This window comes from Syngnathoides biaculeatus, chromosome 22 (assembly GCF_019802595.1).
Source record: "Syngnathoides biaculeatus isolate LvHL_M chromosome 22, ASM1980259v1, whole genome shotgun sequence".
Classification (NCBI taxonomy): Eukaryota; Metazoa; Chordata; class Actinopteri; order Syngnathiformes; family Syngnathidae; genus Syngnathoides; species Syngnathoides biaculeatus.
Window position 1 is genome coordinate 6153672 of NC_084661.1, and position 21958 is coordinate 6175629.

Sequence of the window (21958 nt, forward strand, 5' to 3'; positions counted from 1 at the left end):
TACCTTTAAGATACAAATTTAGTGAATTCTGTGACCATGCTCAAAACTCATGAGTGGCGTCTCAAATCTCTTTGTCTATTGAAATTAATGGAAATGCCATTAATCAGGTCCAGCCCTCTTCCAAATGTAGTGGTGTTGCATTCACTGCCACCATATAGTTTGCCTCTCAAGTTTGAACTTGCAACTCAAGGGAAAAAAAGTGCTCAAATGATGGCTTATACCTCGAAAAAATCATAAGTCTGGTTATCTGTATCTCAGGGAACCACTGTACTTATATTCACTCATGAATGCTGTGCTGCTTAGGATGGTCCCAACAGGTGCCGTTCCTGATGACTAGTTTTCATGAAAGATACTGCATCTTCTCACCCATCCATCCATTTTCTTTACTGGGAGGTGAGGTATACCCTGAATATGCTGTCAGCCAATCGCAGGGCACATATAAACAGAAAACCATTCGCACTCACATTCGCTCCCATTGGCAATTTAATCTTCAATCAACCTACCAAACATGTTTTTGCGATATGGGAGGAAACCGGAGTACCCGGAGAAACCCACAAAGGCACAGGGAGAACACAACAAACTCCACACAGGTGAGGTCAGGATTTGAAACCCAGACATCGGAAATCTGGGGCCAATGTGCTGAGTAATCGCCCGCAATGCTGCCACTACACCATCGCATGTAAAAAAAATAAATAAATAAAATGGTTTTCGCTGCTTTGGGAAAACATGAAGGAAAAACTTGTAGCGTAGGTCAAATACATCTTGAGCACAAGCAGCCGGACGCTTTGTATGCCACAGTATAGTGCCATATTGTGGATAAGGAGCGCAAGATGCATGTATCCACCCAATTCCAATGAAGTTGTCTATCCATCCATCCATCTTCTACCGCTCTTCGGGTCGCAGGGCAGCAGCTTTAGCAGGGATACCCAGACTTCCCTTTCCCCAGCTACTTCATCCTTGTCTTCCGGAGGGATCCCAAGGCATTCCCACGCCAACCGAAAGGCATTTTCTCTCCAGGGTGTACTGTGTCGTCCTTGGGGTGTCTTTCCTTTGGGACATGTCCAGAACACCTCACCAGGGAGGCATCATGGAAGCATCTGGATAAGATGGCCCAGACACCTCATCTGGCTCCTCTCAATGCGGAGGACCAGTGGCTCGACATTGAGCCCCTCCAAGATGACTAAGCTTCTCACCCTATTGCTAAGGGAGAGCCCAGACACCCTGCTGAGGAAACTCATTTCAGCCACTTGTATCTGGGACCCACAGCTCGTGACCATATGTGAGGGTAGGAACCTAGATCGACTTTTAAGTTGAGAGCTTTTCCTTTGAACTTTCCTCCCCCTTCACCACAACGGACCAGTACAAAGTCTGCATCACTGCAGACGCTGCACTGAGCTGCTCCATTCTTCCCTCACTCGTGAACAAGACCCCAAGATACTTGAACTCCTCCACTTGGGGCAGGATCTTATCCCAGACGATTGGATGCCGCCCTTTTCCGACTGAGGACCAGGGTCTCAGATATAGAGGTGCTGAGTCTCATCCCAGCCGCTTCACACTTGGCTGCTAACTACTCCACTGAGCGTTGGCGATCACGTCTTGATAAAGCCAACAGAACCACATCCTCTTCAAAGAACAAAGATGCAATGCCGAGGCCACCAAACTGGCCAACCTCTATGCCTTGCCTGCGCCTAGAAATTTCACCATGGAGGCGTCCAGGAGGCATCCAAATCAGATGCCCCAGCCACCTCATCTGGCTCCTCTCAATGCAGATGACCGAGCTTCTCACCCTATCTCTAAGGGAGATCCTGGACACCCTGCGGAGGAAGCTCATTTTGGCCGCTTGTATCCGGGATCTTGTTCTTTCAGTCACGACCCACATCTCATGCCCATAGGTGATGGTAGGAATGAAGATCGACTGGTAAATTGAAAGGTTCGCCTTTCGACTTACCTCCCCCTTTACCGCAACAGACTGATATAAAGTCCACATCACTGCAGACGCAATAGCATCCCATCTGTCGATCTCCCGCTCCATTCTTCCCTCACTCGTGAACAAGAACCCAAGATACTTGAACTCCTCTACTTTGGGAAGGATCTCATCCCCGACCTAGAGAGGGCACGCCACCCTTTTCCGACTGAGGACCATAGTCTTGGATTTGGAGGTGCTGATTCTCATCCCAGCCGATTCGCACTCGGCTGCGAATCGCTCCATTGAGAGCTGGAGATCACGGCTTGATGAAGCCAACAGAACCACATTATCCGCAAAGAGCAGAGATGCTATGCTCAGGCCACCAAACCGGACACCCTCTACGCCTCGGCTCCGCCTAGAAATTCTCTCCATAAAAGTTATAGACAAAATCGGTGATAAAGGCCAGCCTTGGTGGAGTCCAACTCTCACCCGAAACGAGTCCGATTTATTGCCGCCAATGCAGACACTCTCAGCGGACGTACAGGGACCGAAGAGCTTCCCCCTACAGAGCTCCCCGAGGGACACGGTCAAATGCCTTGTCCAAGTCCACAAAACACATGTAGACTGGTTGGGCGAACTCCCACACACCCTCGAGGATCCTGACGAGGGTGTAGAGCTGGTCCACTGTTCCACGGCCAGGACGAAAACCACATGGCTCCTCCTTAATCCGAGACTCGACTTCCCAACGGACCCTCCTCTCCAGTACCCTTGAGTAGACCTAACCAGGCAGGCTTAGGAGTGTGATCCCGCTATAGTTGGAATACAACCTCCGGTCACCCTTCCTGAAAAGGGGGATCACCACCCCAGTCTGCCAATCCAGAGGCACTGTCCCTGATGTCCACGCAATGTTACAGAGGCGTGTCAACCAGGATAGCCCCACAACATCCAGAGCCTTTAGGAACTCCGGGCGAATCTCAGGGACCCTGCCACCAAAGAGCTTTTTAACCACCTTGGTGACCTCAACCCCAGGGATAGAAGAGCCCACCTCAGAACACCCAGATTCATTACACTAAATGGTCACTGTTCTGCGTATTGTTTCAGATATGTATGTATTATTCTTCTTCTTTTCCTTTCGGCTTGTCCCGTTAGGGGTCACCACTACATGTCATCTTTTTCCATCGAAGCCTATCTCGTGCATCCTCAGATAACACCCACTGTCCTCATTTCCTCCCTCACAACATCCATCAACCTTTGCTTTGGTCTTCCTCTTGCCTGGTAGCTCCATCCTTAGCACCCTTCTACCTATTTATTTATTTCTTGCCTACCAATATACTGTCCTAATTATGTCCGGGGGATTAAATAATTTATAATAAAAAGACTACCTCACAAAATAAATTGGTCATAAAAATATATTGAGATTTAGCAATTTCATAATAATATATCCTCAAATACCTTAGCCATTGAAAAGTATCGGTCTCAATAACGGTAATACTGAACCTATATTTACTTGGTACTGGGCCAATATCAAAATATGCAGTATTCCATGGATGTATCCAAGTATGTGTTCAATTTTTTCATGTATTCCAAAATGTAATCCACGTGAAAGTGACAATGTTACATGTTGAATGTCTCAGGCTTTTTGGTTTGTGTTTTTCTCCATTTTAGGGTGCGGGTTCGCTATCAGAAGAGACAGAAGCTCCAGTTTGAAACAAAGCTCGGAATGAACTCTCCATTCTGATGAATGACTGAAGAATTTGACCATTAGTTCTACTCAATATCATGAATACCCAAAAAAGGGGATTTACCACTTGTTAGTAAAATAGTAATGTAAGCTAAAGTGTGCTTTTGTAGGCTTTAAATTGAGATTTTTAAACAGGTCTTTTTTCTATTTTGGTCTGAATGTTGAAGCATATTCAAACACTGTCAGAAAAAGATTTGTCATCTGATTTTAATTGTTTTTAAAAACATGGACACTTTTTCTTTTATGATAGACATGAATTACACTGTGATCTCTTTTATGAATCACTTGAATTTCCGAAATGATGCTTTACAATTATCGATAGCCAATCAAATTGTTCGACATCAGATGATCAATTCAAGATAGCATTTGTGATAATCAGGCACACAAACTACAGTATGACATGCAATGATTATTAAAGCAACAATCAGTAACGAACAAGCCTTGTCAACCATTGTTTATATCGCATCCTCTATATTAGGGAGGGGACAACTGGTGGGCCCACACTCAGTCGCCCTCAATTGTAAATCATTGGCCATCCCTGATCAATTTTAAATTATAATAATAAGAACTTGGTTTGGAAGCTGAATAGGGCTGAGTTTGTTGCAGTACTGAAATCCAAACCAGGTGAGGATGATTCACTTTAAACTGTTTGACAACCGCCATTAAACAAAATACAAGAAGAAGAAAAGTTGGCCTCACACCCTTAGATATCATCAAATACTATATTGAACTGTGACAGGAATTTGGAGCTATGTGCAGAGTGGCTGTCGTCTTGAAGTGTGGGAGTCCTGCTTCGGTCCTACTCTTCAAAGCAAGATAAATATTTGGAGTTAGTATTACAGTGTATTTCCATGATGCTGCTTACATCGCTTTTGTTTGTTGAAACTGACCACACTATGTTCTGAACACACACAACAACACATGCATTGTAAACATGCTGCTGATAATCAGGTGAAGAACAAACAACAACTGGTTTAACAAGCAGGGACAGCCCACCAAATGAAGATGGAACTACAGTTTGAAAAACAATGGTCACTCCCATGAGAGAAGGAAGACAGTCCAGCACGCTGTTTTTTTTTTTTTTTTCCAATCGCAGCTTTATAATACTGTAATTCCTACTTGCTGTAAGAAATGTATTTTGTTTTATTTCAGGTTCCATGTTTTGGAGACAGTGTTAGAAAAATCAAACTTTTGTGGTTTGGACACCGCAAGATGACAGAGAGGATGAGTATATTGATCGAAGGATGATGATGCCAGGGATGAGAGCTTGACGAAGACCAAAGAGAAAGTTGATAGATGAGGGAAGACATTGGGGCAGATGGTGTTTTAAGAGGAAGATGCAGAAGGATGACATGCTGTGGCAACCCCCCAGTGAGACAAACCGAGAGGATTTTTTTTAAAAAAGTAATTTTATCATAGTTTTATTCATTTGATCATAGTTATATTTCCGGACAAATACCCACCCAAACAAAAGGACCAGGAAGAACGGATTGGTCCCAGGACTTTAAACCCCCTTCTCGAGGCTGGCTGGGCACCTCCCAGGGCTCATTTATGAATTAAAGTATCAAAAACAGCAGGTTACAGTTTACAATGCAAGATCAGTGAGATAAATCCAGATAGTTACAACCCCAAAACTTAGAGCAGAGACATCCATTTTCAGATATTCTTCACATCACATGAAGCCCAAGTTCTCCTACTTGCTGTTGACTAAATAGCACTAAGACTGAAATAAGATTGAAATTCAATAATTCTGAATAATATGTTGATTTCTATTTGGATCAAAGATTCATTTGTTTAAGTATCAACAACAGCAGGTTACAATTTACAATGTCAAAATCAGTGATCCAAATAGTTACAACCCAAATACTTAGAACAGAGACATTCATTTGCAGAGATTTTTCAGCTCTCATGAGGGCTACGTGCTCCTACTTGCTATGAACCAAATAGCAATGAGACTGTAATAAGATTGAAGTTAAATAATTCTGTATAATATGTTGATTTATATTTGGCTCATCCATCCATTATCCGAGCGACTTATCCTAACAAGGGTCACGGGGTGCTGGAGCCAATCCCAGATATCTTCAGGCAGGAGATGGGAAAAACCTTGAACTGGTTGCCAGCCAACCGCAAGGCACATAAAAACAAACAAGCATTCGCATTAACACACACCTACAGCCAACAGAACCACATCCTCTTCAAAGAACAAAGATGCAATGCCGAGGCCACCAAACTGGCCAACCTCTATGCCTTGCCTGCGCCTAGAAATTTCACCATGGAGGCGTCCAGGAGGCATCCAAATCAGATGCCCCAGCCACCTCATCTGGCTCCTCTCAATGCAGAGGAGTAGCGACTCGACACTGAGCCCCACCCGGATGACCGAGCTTCTCACCCTATCTCTAAGGGAGAGCCTGGACACCCTGCGGAGGAAGCTCATTTCGGCCGCTTGTAACCGGGATCTTGTTCTTTCAGTCACGACCCACATCTCATGCCCATAGGTGATGGTAGGAATGAAGATCGACTGGTAAATTGAAAGGTTCGCCTTTCGACTTACCTCCCCCTTTACCGCAACAGACTGATATAAAGTCCACATCACTGCAGACGCAATAGCATCCCATCTGTCGATCTCCCGCTCCATTCTTCCCTCACTCGTGAACAAGAACCCAAGATACTTGAACTCCTCTACTTTGGGAAGGATCTCATCCCCGACCTGGAGAGGGCACGCCACCCTTTTCCGACTGAGGACCATAGTCTTGGATTTGGAGGTGCTGATTCTCATCCCAGCCGATTCGCACTCGGCTGCGAATCGCTCCATTGAGAGCTGGAGATCACGGCTTGATGAAGCCAACAGAACCACATTATCCGCAAAGAGCAGAGATGCGATGCTCAGGCCACCAAACCGGACACCCTCTACGCCTCGGCTCCGCCTAGAAATTCTCTCCATAAAAGTTAAAGACAAAATCGGTGATAAAGGGAAGCCTTGGTGGAGTCCAACTCTCACCCAAAGGAATAATGAGTAATCTGGCAATTATGGAATTATCTTCTTTTTTCACAGTTGTGCAAAGGTTGTAAAGTACTCTTAACATTCAGCGCAGTTAGGGTGTCGAATAGAGCAATAGTCCAGTGCAGGGGTCAGCAACCTTTAGCACTCAAAGAGCCATTTCAACCCGATTTCCACAAAGACAACACAGGTAGCCGCAAACACTTGTTGATATCTGAAATTAAGATGTTAGTTTATATATTTTTTGTGTGGCCCTACATCTTTAAAGAATGTATATATAGCTTTATGTATCTTTAAATTATCGATCCAGCATCAAGCCATCATCCTGTGGGCTTTCGTAGCATGAAGCTTTGACGTGAATATAAAATACTGATCTGATAAAATCTGTAATAATGAGTGTACGAGTGTGAGAGTGTAGGGGTGTCAGAGCAAGGTAGTCAAGGGGAAGTGAGTGTAACTGAGATGCTTGTTGTTGAGTCACTCGAGGCACGTGAGGATGATCCTCAGAAGCACTAGACTCGCATGTGGGAGGCTCAGGAGTTCTCCAACGGTGAATCCCATTTGGCGGTGGTATCGGGCAGACTGGAGTGCAAGGCACCAAAGCTAGAGGTGCTCGGCCAATTCTTCTTCCTCACTGCAGAGACTGCAATCAGTCATCTTCACACTTCCCCGTCAAATGTTGCCATCTTCGTAGGGAGGGGTGGTGGCAGGACCAGAACCGGACAAGGTCATTCTTGGACAACTGGGACTTTTCCTCTGGATTAGGTCGGGAGGAGGTGAGGGAAAGGATCCTGGGGTGGGTAGATGGAGAGGGTTTGCAACTCATGCAGATGATCCCGAGGCGCGTTTGGACGTCGTGATTGGTTGGGAAGGGTGGAACCGAGTTTGGCCTGCTCATCTGCAAGGTCATTGCCTGGGAGGTTGCAATGACTTGGAACTCATATTTGTTAGATCTTTTTGGTGAGAGGAAAAGCCACAAGGTTGGAGTTGATGCATAGGGTGGAGGCGTCGGAGGCAATGGAGTTGTCGAGGGATTGAAGTAGAGACTTGCAGTTCATGATGGATGGATTATGATCGTAATTCTGTCTGAGCCAAGTGATGGCCGCGTTCAGTGCAGCCTTTTTGGCCTGAAAAAAGCTGCTAGAGGTCCCGGTGGGTGCGTGCCAGGAGTGGATCAAGGAGTCACTTCTAAAGACCACTAACCCAGTGCCTCCATTCTCCATGTTGTTAAGGCCGGAGCCATCAGTGAAGACAAACAGGTCTGTGGCCCGTGTGCCGCAACCATTTCTGTAGCTGCAGCTAGTTGTTGGGAGGGGCATGCAGATTTCAGAAGGGCATGAAATGGATGGGAGGTTGAGAAGGCGGGGGCCATGGAATATTAGGGTTATTTACAGTCTCCATGTCGACTGGGGTGAGGTTGAGGTTGGATAGGATAGGGCTGGTGAAACGTCTCCATTCGCCACGTTTTAGGCATTTTGACAGGTGCGTCTGGTATAGTACCTTTCTGTCATTGTTGTGAGGAAGGAGGGACCCAGTCATCTGCCTTTTTGAGACTGGCCAAAATTAACCAGGAGGAGATTGTTGGTAGAGTACTTTGTTCAAATATTGTGCAGTTTTGGTGTCGCCGGGCTTTCCATGCATGCTGGCTGTCAATTCTGCCTGCTGGCACATCAAGTGCTGTCAAAAATTGAAAGCGAATGGTGATCACCGAAATGGGACAAGGTTTGAAGAAAGAAATAAACCCTAAACCCTTTATAAGAATACGATACACATACTGCTGCAGGTTACCGACTCCTTGTCCAGTGCAATGACAATTGTGCAAAGGGCATCAAGATTTCAAGGAATGTATGCAGTTTAAAGTGACGAGTCGTACAATAAATCTGGGACAATGTTGATTATGAAAGTGTTGCAGATATTCCTCAGTCAGTTGTGAAAGTGGAGCTGATGCTACTCAGGTGTGAGAGGCTTGTATTGGGCAACAACAGATGTGCAGATGGTGCAGCAGGGTGAGACTAGACCAGTGAGTGGACTCATCTTCTACCGCTTTTCCGGGTCAGGTTTCTGGGGCAGTAGCTTCAGCAGGGATACCCAAACTTCCCATTCCCAGCCACTTCATCCAGCTCTCCCGTAGGGATCCCAAGGCATTCCCAGGCCAGCTGAGGGACAGCTAGCGTGTCTTGGGTTGTTCCGAGGCTTTCTTTCCAGTGGGGACGTGCCCGAAACACCTCACGAGGAGGCGTCTGGGAGGCATCCGGATCAGATCCCCCAGTTACCTCATCTGGCTCCTCTCAATGCGGAGGAGCAGCAGGTGGACACTGAGCCCCTCCTGGATGACCAAGCATCTCACCCTTTCTCGAAAGGAGACCCCGGACACACTCCGGAGGAAACTCATTTCGGCCGCTTGTATCTGGTATCTTGTTCTTTCAGTCATGACTCACAGCTTTTGACCATATTGTACTCACAGTAATAACTGGCCCAGCAGGATGTGACAACAAACTCAAGAAAAAAAGTTGTCAGGATGTTGCAATTGAATTTTAAGTGAGCTTTTAAAGATTTTAATTGCAAAGAGGGAAGACACTATTGGAATCTCTGTTAGTTTTGGTTTCAGAATCAGATTTAATGGCCGCGTATGTAACACACGAGGAATTTGTCTCCAGTAGTCAATGCCGCTTGGCTACGACATTCATGTTGAGTACTAAGAAGAAGAGCAAACAAGAATGAAGAATAATAGATGTTTTCGCTGATTTTACCAAATCCTTTGCGTACTTAAGTACTTGCCTGTATGTAGGTATTGAGATGATGAAAAAGTGATCAAAAAAGCCTCAGGGAGCGTGGGGAATTGCACGATGTGTGTTTAGTTGTGAAATAGCAGTGGTCTAGAGTTACTTTGCCTCGTTGGACATTTTACATGCTGCTTATATTTGGGGAATTCGTGGTTGTTTAGGTTTGTTAAAATCTAGGATAATGAAGGGTGATTTTTTTTTTTGTGTTTTTTTTTAATCAATCTTGTTTACCTGCTCGGGGAGTTTTAGCAGTCCTGCATTCATGCTACCTTGGGGCGCAATCTAAACAAAAAAAAATGTACAAATTCACGCCGTGAGTAAAACTGACTCTCTGATGGTGAGCAAGTAATTTCTTGTGTGCTTTAGTCCCGACAAAACGAAAACAATACCAGGGAGCACCAAAGGAAACCACACTGTTAGGCGCCCATTTAGTTGCTCAGTAGCACCAATGCGAGAGGAGTTAGAAAAGTTCCCTGCCATGATGTGGAGGGTCAGAGGATATTGTCTGCTCTTGTCTTAGTTTGGGTAGCCTATATGTCCTTGAGGGTAGGAATGGGTTACCAACAATCCTTTCAGCAGTATGGTTGTCCGTTGCAGTTGGAGTTTGTCCTTTTTTGTGGAAGTAACGAACAGGACTGTAATGGAGGAATACAATGTTGATTCAATTATCGCCATGTAGAACTGTCTCTGCAGCACTCGTGGCAGGATATGCTTCCTTCGGAGCTGTACAAAGTACATCCTCTAATGGGACTTTTTGAGGATAGAGTTGTTGTTGTTCTCCCACTTCAGGTCCTGTGAGACTGTAATTCCAAAGAACTTAAAGGTCTCGATGGGTGACCCAGTGCATTTGGACAGAGTGAGGGCAGCTGTGGTGAAGGATGACTGCACTATCATCTCTACAGTCTTTAGTGCATTCAGATCCAGGATGTGTCGGCCACACTGAGGCTCCAGCTTCTCCACTTCCTGTCATGATGTAGACTACAGTAGTCCCTCGTTTTTCACTGTTAATTGGGACCAACCGCGAAAAGTGAAAAAAGCAAAGTAGAGACTAGTAGTAGTAGTAGACTAGACTAGTAGAGAGAGAAGTAGAGACTACATTATTACATGTCCTTCTATGTGGGTACCAGAACATTTAAAATATGTACAAAAAAAAAAGTGGTACCTCTACTTACGAAATAATACATTCCAGAAGTCTTTCCGAAACCTGAATTTTTCAGAAGTATAAGTGCATTTTACATGTAAATAGCGCAGATGAATTGTCTAAATAGACAAGGGGTTAAGTTATTGGCTGCCAACATTTTCTACAGTGTGCATCATTCACGACCGTGTAAAGAAAATGTTGACAAAAATCAAGGACAAAAGGATCCAGTTGTTTCCAAACAATCGGAGGAACAAGTGATATGGTGAGACAAAGTGCACACAGGCTCATTTGGGTCATCCAAACAATCAGAAGAGCAAATGACAAATGCAATGTGCCAGCACTTTAAATCTCCCACACCTCTTCCTGCCCCGTTGGAGCCATCTGCACCTCAGAATTTCCCCTCTATGACTACAACAACCAAACAATCTGCAGTAGATTTTGACTCCCCATCTCCTAGCCTGAATGAAATGCTGGGACTGATGGATAAGATAAAGAATATTGTCAATGATTGTCCACCCGCTCTTTTGAAAATCTGGGTTTTTGAGTTAAAGGTGACCCAAAGGTTGTCGTTTTACCAATTTATAGACCTCCAAGGTACAATAGAAAATTTATGGAGGATTTTTTAGAACTGCTGTCAGTTATTTATACTGAGTATAATTATTTTGTCATCACAGGCGACTTTAAAGAAGCACACTTACCTTCCCTTTCTGAATGTAGACCACCATGACACAATCTGCTGATTTGTTATTAATGGCCCAGACATGTAATTGGGCGCTTCAGAAAAGTAACCATTGTGATGCTGGTGTAAAGTACACTAAATTGTAGCCATGGTTCTGTTCTCCATCTCACAATCCGTTGTCATTCTCAAGGGAATAATGCCGAGATTCCCCACACATGACAGGAAATAGTGAGCGATCGCTGCAGGATTATTTTTTGTTGGTCCACACACAAGCCACAAAATTCTTCATGAAAATTCATCAATGCCAACCCAAATGTCTTTAGTTTGACATATCCGTCAACATGCTACATGTAATTTGGTCCCAGGTTGTGGTATGTTCTTCATATAAATCTTTGGCGTGCTCTCCTCTCACACCCTCAAGGATTAAGCTCCCAAATTCATCACACAATCCCTTTTAACTTGCAGATTGTACTTTTGTCTAAGTATTTGTCACATGATTCGGAAGCCAAACAGCCATCCAGGTCTGCCTAGTTCCAATTGAATGGCCCAAATTACCACATTTTCAGAAGAGTAATTCTTTCTGCAATAGAACCCGGCTTCATTCAGTTTGCTCTTCAAAGACCACAAACTGCGCATTCGCATCTCTTCCTGTCCAGCAACGCGAGATGGAGCGTCACCGGATCATGGGTCACTGGAAACAGTCTCCACAATATACTTCCTAATCTGAGCGTTGCTGATAATGACATCATTTGTTGCCAAGAAAGGCCGTGGGATTTCCGAAAATGTCTAAATAGGAACACTCCCTTTCCAGTTTCGGCTTTTGTTTTTGTATTTTGCACTTCTCGGCGGGCACCTAAACCAGAAAGAGAGGTGCAGTGAAATGGTAGTAAGGCTACAAGTTTAGGAGCAGGGTTTAAATTATTTTACCATGGAGTAGAGTAGGGGTTATTTTGAAGGAAGAGCTGGCTAAGAATGTCTTGAAGGTGAAAAGAGTATCAGATCAAGTGATGAGGCTGAAATTTGAAATTGAGGGTGTTATGTATAATGTCATGAGGGGCTTTGCCCTACAGGTAGGATGTGACCGAGAGGTGAAAGAGAAATTTTGGACGGAACTAGTTGAATTAGTTCTGAGCATCCCAGACAGAGAGAGTTGTGATTGGTGCAGATTGTAATGGACGTATTGTTGAAGGAAACAGGGGCAATGAAGATGTGATGGGTAAGTATGGCACCCCGAAAAGGAACGTTGACGGACAGATGGTGGTAGACTTTGCAAAAAGGATGGAAATGGCGATGGTGAACACTTTTTTTTCCCAGCAGAGGCAGGAACATAACTTTACCTCCAAGAGCGTAGGTGTAATCTGAAGGAGGTTACTGACTGTAAGGTAGTGGTAGGGGAAAGTGTAGCTCGACATCAGAGGATGGTGGTGTGTAGGATGACAGAAAAGAAGAATGTGATGTGGCCTTTCGGAAAGAGGTGAGATGGATCCTCGATAAACAGGAGAAGCTTCGGAAGACTGGACTACTACAGCCAAGGTGATCAGAGAGATAGGCAGGAGAGTACTTGTTGTCTTCTAGTAGGAAAGGGGAGAAGGAGACTTGGTGGTGGAACCCCAAAATACAGGAAGTCAAACAAGGAAAGAGATTAGCGAAGAAGTCGGGAACTGAGAGGACTTGGGAGAGGCAAAAGGAATGCATTGAAATGCAACGTAAGGCAAAGGTAGAGGTGGGAAGGTTAAACATGAGGCATAATATGACATGTACATCAGGTTGGATACGTAAGGAGAAAAAGATCTCTACAGGTTGGCCAGACAGATGGATAGAGATGGGAAGTATGTGCAGCAGGTTTGGGTGATTTAGGATAGAGATGGAAATGTGTTAACTGGTGCCAGTAGTGTGCTAAATAAATGGAAAGAATACTTTGAGAAGTTGATGAATGAAGAAAATGAGAGAGAAGGAAGAGTAAAAGAGGCAAGTGTGAAGGACCAGGAAGTGGCAATGATTAGTAAGGGGAAAGTTAGAAAGGCACTCAAGAGGATGAAAAATTGAAAGGCAGTTCGTCCTGATGACATTTCTGTGGAGGTATGGAAGAAATTTGGAGAGGTGGCTGTGGAGTTTTTGACTAACTTCTTCAACAGAATACTAGCGGGCGAGAAGATGCCTGAAGAATGGAGGGAACATGTGCTAGTTCGTATTTTTAAAAACAAAGGCGATGTTTAGATTTGTAGGAACTATAGAGAAATAAAGTTGAGCCAAACAATGTTATGAGAAACACTAGTGGAGGTTAGACTCAGGACAGAATAAGTATCTGCGAACAACAGTATGGTTTCATGCCTAGAAAGGGGACCACAGATGCATTATTTGCCTTGAGGATGCTCGTGGCAAAGTTCAGAGAAGGTCAGAGGAACCTACATTGTGTCTTTGTAGATCTAGAGAAAGCCTATGACAGAGTACCAAAAAGGAACTCTGGCATTGCATCCGTAAGTCTGGTGTGGCGGCCAAATATGTTAGAATAGTACAGGACATGTATGAGGGATGAGGGCAGCAGGACAGTGGGGAGGTGTGCTGGTATGAGAGAACAATTTATGGTGGAGGTGGGACTGCATCAGGGATCAGCTCTGAACCCCTTCCTGTTTGCTGCGGTAATGGATAGGCTGACAGATGAGGTTAGAATAGAATCCCCTTGGATCATGAGGTTTGCAGATTATACTGTGATATGCAGTGAAAGCAGGGAGCATGTGGATGAACAACTGGAAAGGACAGGAATGAAGATCAGCTGAAGTAAAACAGAATATATGTGCCTGAATGAGAGGGATGGAGGGGGAAGAGTGAGGCTCCATGAAGAAGAGATGGCGAGGGTGGATGACTTCAAATACTTAGGGTCAACAATCCATAGCAATGGTGAGTGTGGTCAGGAAGTGAATAAACGGGTCCAAGCAGGTTGGAACACCTGGTGGAAGGTGTCTGGTGTGTTATGTGACAGAAGAGTCTCTGCGAGGATGAAGGGCAAAGTTTATAAAACAGTGGTGTGGCCGGCCATGATGAACGGATTAGACACGGTGGCACTGAAGAGACAACAGGAAGCAAAACTGGAGGTGGCAGAAATGAATCAGAATCAGTTTTATTTGGCCAAGTGTATAAAAAAAAATACCCAAGGAATTTTTGTCCAGCACACGGTGCTGCCCTGGCATGACATACAGAACAAAGAAAAACAAAGCAGCAAGAACAAAGAACAAGAGACATTTCTATTTATATGAACTATTCCTTATAAAAGTCGTGCAAGATGTAAAATATTCATTTAGAACATGCACGAGATAAGTTTGTCAACGTCCCACTTTGTGTAAAACTTGTACAGAGTCCCTTTACCCGCTTGCATTTCCCATGATAGACCAGTGCAATGATGTTGAGATGTTGAGGTTCTTGCTTGGAGTGAGCAGTTATGATAGGATTAGAAATTAACTCATTTGAGTGAGAGCCAAAGTTGGATGTTTTGGAGACAAGGTTCGAGAGAGCAGACTTTGATGGTTTGGATATGTCCAGAGGCGAGAGAGTGACTATATTGGTAGAACGGATGGATCGACGGATGTTGCGAGGGAAGACATAGAGGGCAGTGGTGTTAGAGAGGAAGATGTAGGAGATAGGCTTAGATGGAAAAAGATGACAAGCTGTGGCAACCCCTAATGGGAGAAGCTGAAAGGAAACGAAGTCTGCTGTCAACATCTGTTTGTTTTGTTTACATGCTACGTGGTCCATGTTAAACAACTAACACTGCGACTATGCCTCTTTTGTGTTTGTGTGCTTGTAATTTAACGTAACAACGAATGTTATGGAAGCTTAGTGCTATTGTATTCCAACGTTATGATGAAAAGAAGGTTGTCAAGTCAAGTATGAGCAATGAACAGCATCACCAATACATATCGTAACTGTTTCATACATACCGATGAGACGTTGGACTTTGTCTACGTAGTTGCATCCACTCTACAACCAAACTATTTAAGAGTACCATCCCGTGTTCTTAATTGTGTGCCTTACCTTAATTTGACCACTAAGGTAAATACGTTGGTTGTGTGTGGCAGCAATACCCTTCCACACCGATGAGACGTAGGAGTTCATCTACTACTTACTTGAATGCAGTTTACAACCAAACTGCAGTATTCAGAGTACCATACAGCGTTATTATTTGTATGACTTACCTTAATCGGACCGCTAAGGTAAATGCGTTGGTTGAAGGCGCGTGACACGTAATCCACCAAGAGTAACATATCATTCACAGTGTACTGTTCTCTTCATGTGTTTTACTTCCAAAGTGCTAACATGAATAAACAGCCAGCCAAACTCCTTTTCAAGAGCCAGGAAGTCAGCGTGCTTGCTCCTTTAATGACTTCTTAACAGGTTAAGTCGGGTGACACAATGAAAATGGAGTGAAACTAGAAAAAGAAATACAAAACATACTAAATAGACTGCAATGTGAAATCAGTATGGAGTATAAACATCTTCCATTAGTATATCAATTAAACATTCACATTCAGTAAGTCTAAGCACAAACAGCAACAGCATTCTAGTGAAGTGATTAGCAGATATACATGCTGCTAGCTATCTAATGAGAATGAACACATGTAAAGTTACTAAATCAGTGCAGCTCACAAATATGCACGAAGATACTGTTAAAGTTACTAACAATACTTCTGAAACATGTAAAGAACATAAATTACTCACAGCCATTGCTTTCTGACGGATTCATGCACAGGAATAAGCTGATTTCAACGTGCTACATCTTTCAACTGTTTGACATGCTTTTTAACGTTTTTCGCTCTGCTCAGCGCTTCCTACTTCCTGTATTCTACAGTTTCAAAATAAAAGCTCAGCAATGCACTCGCAAAATTAACAACACAAACAGATCTTTTCTAATAAAATCGATCTTCTTAACATATTAAACACTTGGGGCAGAACACTCCCCGTCTGGCACTAATGCCACTAAAGCAGGGGTGTCCAAACTTTTTGCAAAGAGGGCCAGATTTGGTAAGGTGAAAATGTGTGGGGGCCGACTATTTAGCCTGACATTCTTTGAACCATTAACATTAAATACAAATTAACTTTTTGGGATTTTTTTTAATTTAATTACAAATGGCATACTTTTACTTTTACATTTTTTTTTACATTTAGGTTTTTACCGAAATCACAAACCACAAAAAATTAAGAAAACTATAAAGGATATCTAAGTTAATGTGAAACATTACATATTATTCACTATTATATGCTCACTGTAGGAAAAGTGCTGAAAACAAAACAATGATCACTGCATTTTCAAACTGTGATTTTGACCATCACAAAAAAATTAATTAACTGAGATTTGAGAATTTATTAAACTCAGAGGACTTAACAAAGGTCTTGCCTGCACAAATGTGAAGGGTGATACTGGGATCTTGACTGCAGTATGTAGTCCATGTCTGGCTCAAGAGCAGTGGTTTTGATGCGCAAGACGTCACGCAGGTGAGAGTCACTCAGTCTCGTCCTCATGCGGCTCTTGTTAATGTTCATAACGGAGAATGTCTTCTCGCACATGTATGTGGAGCCAAACAAGCTCAGCATTTTCTTAGCAAATGTCCGAATTGCTTGGAACCTGCCTTCATCCAGCTGGCGGTAGAAGTTGACAAGAGGGAGCTGTTGGTGCCGACTGCGATGCTCGGCGTCACACTGCAGCTCAATGAGCTCCAGTTGCAGGTGGTCTGGAGCGTCATCAGGGTCCACGGAGAAAGGAGAGGAAAAAAGCGTGATCTCCTTTTTAATAGCTGCAAAGTCCCGAAAGCGCTGCTGAAACTCCTCAACCAGAGATGAGATGTCTGCTGCATACTTTGTCATTTGCGCACTGATATTGATCTGTGGGAAACTGGTCACAATTTCCTGCAGCGACGGGAAATGTGCGGTATTGGGCTGCGCCTGTGACAGGTGTCTTTGGAAAAGTAGCAGCTTGGTCCGAAAGGCTTTGATGTGTGAATACAGTTGGCTTACCACTGCATTTTGCCCTTGAAGGCTTGTGTTCAGCGCATTCAGATGTCGCGTTATGTCAACTAAAAATCCCAAATCAGCCAGCCAAACAGGATCATTTAATTGTGGCATGGGTTGTCCCTTTTTAGTCAAGAATTGTCCAATTTCCTCCCTGAGAGAGAAGAAGCGCTGCAGCGCAGACCCCCAACTGAGCCACCTTACGTCGGTGTGATACAAAACATCTCCGTATTCAGCCTGGATGTCGAGAAGAAACTGTTGAAACTGGCGGTGGCATAGCGCTTTGGAGCGAATATAATTAATAGTCTTTATCACCGGTTTCATAACATTATCATATTTCATATATTTGGCACAGAGAACTTCTTGATGAATAATACAGTGGAGTTTAATAGCGCTGCCTCCTTCTTCGCTGACTTTGTTACAGACAAGGCTTGATAATCCACTCCGCTCGCCAGCCATGGCAGGTGCGCCGTCCGTAATAATCCCGGTGACTTTATTCCACTGTAGTTTCATGTCATCTACGGTGGAACAAATAAATCCGTTCCTCTTGTTTGGCCCTTCAGACTCTGGAGGTCCAGAAGCTCTTCACTCACGTTCATGTCATTGTTCACTCCTCTTAAAAAGATCAATAACTGAGCGGTGTCGGACGCATCCGTGCTTTCATCGCACGCTAACGAGAAAAAGTCAAACTCAGTTCCTTTTGCCTCTAACTGTCTCTTAATATCTAATGAAACGTCTTCAATTCTCCGTACCACAGTATTACGAGCCAGGCAAATATTGGCAAACTCTTGCTTCTTCGCGGGACAAATTTTCTCAACCATTTTCATTACACAGTCTTTAATAAATTCACCCTCAGTGAAAGGTTTGCAGTGCTTTGCAATCAGCGTTGCCACTTCGTAGCTTGCCTTTGTGGCATTTTCATTTGACTCACGGACTCTTGTGAAAAAGCTTTGCTGTGCCGTTAAAACAGCTTCCAGTTGCTTCACTTTTTCCACCGCGTTTGTTCCCAGTTAGCTTGTCGTAGCTAGCATGTTTCGTCTGGTAGTGCCTCTTGATGTTGAATTCCTTGAAAACAGCCACAGTCTCTTGGCAAATTAGGCAGACACAGTTGTTTCGTATTTCAGTGAAAAAATACTCAAATTTCCACTTGTCCTGGAAGCGGCTTCCCTCGCGGTCAACTTTCCTTTTTTTGTTTACAGACGCCATGTTAGAAATGGGCTGGGCTGAAACGATCACGCAAGGTCAAGGGTCACGGCGGCCAGAGTGCGGCCACAGGGCTACTGCCATCTTCTGGTGAAATGAAAAATATGAAAAATAGCTTTTTGTACACATGTATTTTATACTGTGGTCAACAGTGCTGGCGGGCCGCATATTATTGATTTCATGATAGAGGCCGCGGGCCGGTAAAAATTTGTCCACGGGCCGCAATTGGCCCGGGGGCCGGACTTTGGACATGTCTGCACTAAAGCATCTGTACTTTAACTTTGATTTTCTTTTGCCAGGAGCAAGACAACATCAGAGATAGGCCTCAAGAAAGTCTTTTTTTGTCTTGCGACGTCCTGACTTCAATTTTGCGGACCTGTCCATCACTCCTTGGGAAGGTGGAGACGACAAGCCCCATCGGCCACTCGTTGCGATGTGTCTGGCTCTGCTTCAGCAGCACTATGTCTCCAACCTGCAGGTTACAACGTGGTGTGTGCCATTTGCGTCTTGGCTGAAGGGTGTGGAGATATTCATCCCTCCATCGAGACCAGAATTCGTTTGTCAATGCTTGCATTTGTTTCCACTGACACTTGAAGAGATCCTTTTCATTGAAGCCTCCAGGTGGAGCAGGTATCCCCGGTTTTTGGGTCAAGAGCATAGCAGGGGTCAACATCATTGGAAAAGTGGGATCAGAAGAGACTGGGATCAAAGGCCTTGCGTTGATGATAGCAGATACCTCTGCCAAGAGGGTGCAAAGCACTTCATGGGTCAGGTGAGTATGTCTGGTTTGCAGCAACATGGAGTCAAGAATTCTTCGGGTTATGCCGATCATGCGCTCCCAGACTCCTCCCATGTGGGATGCGTGTGGGGGATTGAATTCCCAGGTACAACCATTCTCGTGGAGGAACTTAAGAGTGGAGGCTTGACCTGGATCAGCTCGTTCCATACACAGCTCAGAGCTGGCTCCCACAAAGTTCGTGCCTCTGTCCGATCTCAGCTGCTTAGCTGGCCCTCTTAAGACGAAGAACCTTCGCAGGGGATTGATACAACTGCCAGTATTCATGGACTCTATAACTTCCACATGTACAGCCCTGGTGCTCATACATGTAAAAAGTATAGCCCATCGCTTACTTTGAGCCATTCCGCCTCTTGTGCGTCGACTGAATTCCAGGGTCCAAAAACATCTAACCCTACATACGTGAATGGTGGAGATGAGCTCAGACGTTCTGAAGGGAGGTCAGCCATCTTTTGTGTCTCAAGTTTTCCTCTGAGCTTGTAGAATGTGACACAGCGATGAAGAACTGAGCCTATTAATCTTTTGCCATCAACAATCCACAGACCAGCAGCCCTGATTGCTCCCTCTGTGAACTGCCGTCATTGGTGTTTCACCTTCGCATGGTGATGACTCACAAGCCATCTTGTGACGTGACTTTGTTTCGGGAGAATGATTGGGTTTTTGACCTCAGGATTGACTGAAGCATGTCTCAGACGTCCTCTATTCGCAAGAGACCATCACACACGAAAGGGTCGAGATTCAGAATCGTGCTGGATTTTGGTATGGCCCTGTTCTCTAGTAGTGCGACACACTCTTCTGGATAAGCATTTCTCTGGGTAGCTTTGATTATGACGATCTTTGCCGCTTCTAACTCTTCTGGAGTGCAAGGTTGGTTGCACTGATGCCATCCTTTACATGTAACTGTTGAGTTTGTCCTGTGTGAGCGAATCTGATGGCTCAAGAAGGAAACTGCTCTCAGCAAGGACTCCCAGGTCGAGAACCGTTGGAATCGTTCTGAGGTGAGTTCACTTTCTCTGAGCGAAGTCGCAAGAGTGGTCAGCTGAGGCCTCACATCCACGTCTTCCTCAGGATCCACCAGCTCAAAGGATCTGTGTGTTTCTGGTTGGTGTGGTTTGTGAAGGAATTCTGGCCCTGTAAACCACATAGTGTCTGTGAGCCGTGACGCAGGTACAGATCTGGTGGCTAAATCAGCTGGATTCTGATTTGTAGGCACGTAGTACCACTGTTGTGGTGAAGTTGTCTGTCGTATACACTGGACACGATTGTGCACGTACACGAAGAATCGCTTGGACTCGTTGTAGATATATCCAAGGACAACTTTACTGTCACAGCAAAACCTGACAGCATCTGGTTTGTGGTCAAGCTCGTCGAGTATCAGCTCAGCCATCTCAACGGCCAACACAGCTCCCCAGAGTTCGAGGCGTGGGATAGTGGGATTTTTGTTCAATGTGCGTTGCAATGAATGAAGACGGGAGAGAGCTTGAGCACAGTTGTTTGGAAGGCGTGGTCTGGGTGTTCTGAATGGTAGAGGAGCGATCCAACTGTTTTGCTCATCTCTCTTGAACTCTGCTTGCATGATCTCCAGAAAGGTCTAATCTTCGAAGGACAAGGCAGGTTTGTTATCATCTTCCGTTCTCACGAACACATCTCGTCCGAGTTTATCTTTTGCAGTAAACACCAGACGCAGGATATGTTGTCAGCTGTGCGGAGGTAGACTCTCTATGCTCCCCGCCGTAGCCTACTATCTCTCTCACACTGATGTAATTCTGGCAGGGCATCAGAAAAGATGGGCGTCCATTCTGTAGGACATGGGTTTTAAGGACTGATACAGTGGACTTGTATGTACTATCGATGCAAACCTCCCCTATTATAACCCATCCTAAATCCAAACGCTGGGCAAAGGGAGCGTTGCGGGGTCCATTGATTTGATCTCTCACCTTGTGAACTTGTATGAGGTCTCTCCCCAGTAGGATTAAGATCTGTGCTTTAGGATCGATCTTTGGGATGTGAGGTGCCATGGATCTCAAGTGAGCATGGGAGTGAGCGATCTCTGGAGAAGGGATTTCCGATCTGTTGCTCGTAACTTCATTACATTCAATGAGCGGAGGCAAGTCCAAACACACTTCACCATTCAATGCTTCGATCTAAAAACCAACAGCCTTTCTCCCAGTCATTTCCATGGTTCCAGCACAGGTCCTCATCAGGTAAGGTGTATGGTCCCCTTGGATGTCAAACAGCTTGAAAAACTCAGACCTGGCCAGTGATCGATTGCTCTGGTCGTCGAGGATGGCATACATCTTGATTGAGCGTTCTCGCTGTCCTTGGGGAAAAACCCGGACTAAACATATCTTGGCGCAGGACCTTGGTGGGAGACCTTCGCCGCAGACCTTGGTGCACCTGGAGGTCACTTCTGGAGGAGAGCTGTTTTGCTGTTCTACGTCTGATTCTGTCGGACGAGATGGTGCAGGGGAGACAGCAGTGTCTGGGTGCATGACAGTGCAATGTTGATTGCTTTCACACTCATTGCATTTCAGCTCTGCTGGACATTCTCTAGCCACATGAGTACCACAACAGCACTTGAAACAACGTCTGTATTCTTTTAGCAGCCTTTTGCGTTCCATTAGCGGCTTCATTCTAAAAGCTCTACATTTTTCCAGAGGATGTGGCTTATTGTGCACTGGACAGTACTTGGTTGGGTCATCACTACCTTT

The 21958-nt window shown here is 44.7% G+C and overlaps 2 protein-coding genes across 6 annotated transcripts in view; one reads left to right on the forward strand and one right to left on the reverse strand.

Moving 5' to 3' along the window:
- Nucleotides 1–4083, forward strand: part of tmem94 (transmembrane protein 94) — a 224964-nt gene extending 220881 nt beyond the window's left edge. Inside the window, exon 33 of one of the 2 annotated variants that reach the window (XM_061809567.1) lies at nt 3572–4083. In XM_061809567.1, coding sequence (XP_061665551.1) covers nt 3572–3644 — 73 coding nt within the window. In that variant the 3' untranslated portion in view covers nt 3645–4083. The remainder of the gene's footprint in view (nt 1–3571) is intronic. The other variant, XM_061809572.1, reaches the window with a different exon arrangement.
- Nucleotides 1–18583, reverse strand: part of LOC133495208 (general transcription factor II-I repeat domain-containing protein 2B-like) — a 49893-nt gene extending 31310 nt beyond the window's left edge. For all 4 annotated transcript variants that reach the window (XM_061809574.1, XM_061809577.1, XM_061809576.1 and 1 more), the window contains exons 1-2: nt 15962–18583; nt 15439–15672 (exon numbers count right to left, since the gene is read on the reverse strand). In XM_061809574.1, the coding sequence (XP_061665558.1) occupies nt 16622–17761 (1140 nt within the window). In that variant the 5' untranslated portion in view covers nt 17762–18583 and the 3' untranslated portion in view covers nt 15439–15672; nt 15962–16621. The remainder of the gene's footprint in view (nt 1–15438; nt 15673–15961) is intronic.
- Nucleotides 18584–21958: the final 3375 nt, after the last annotated feature.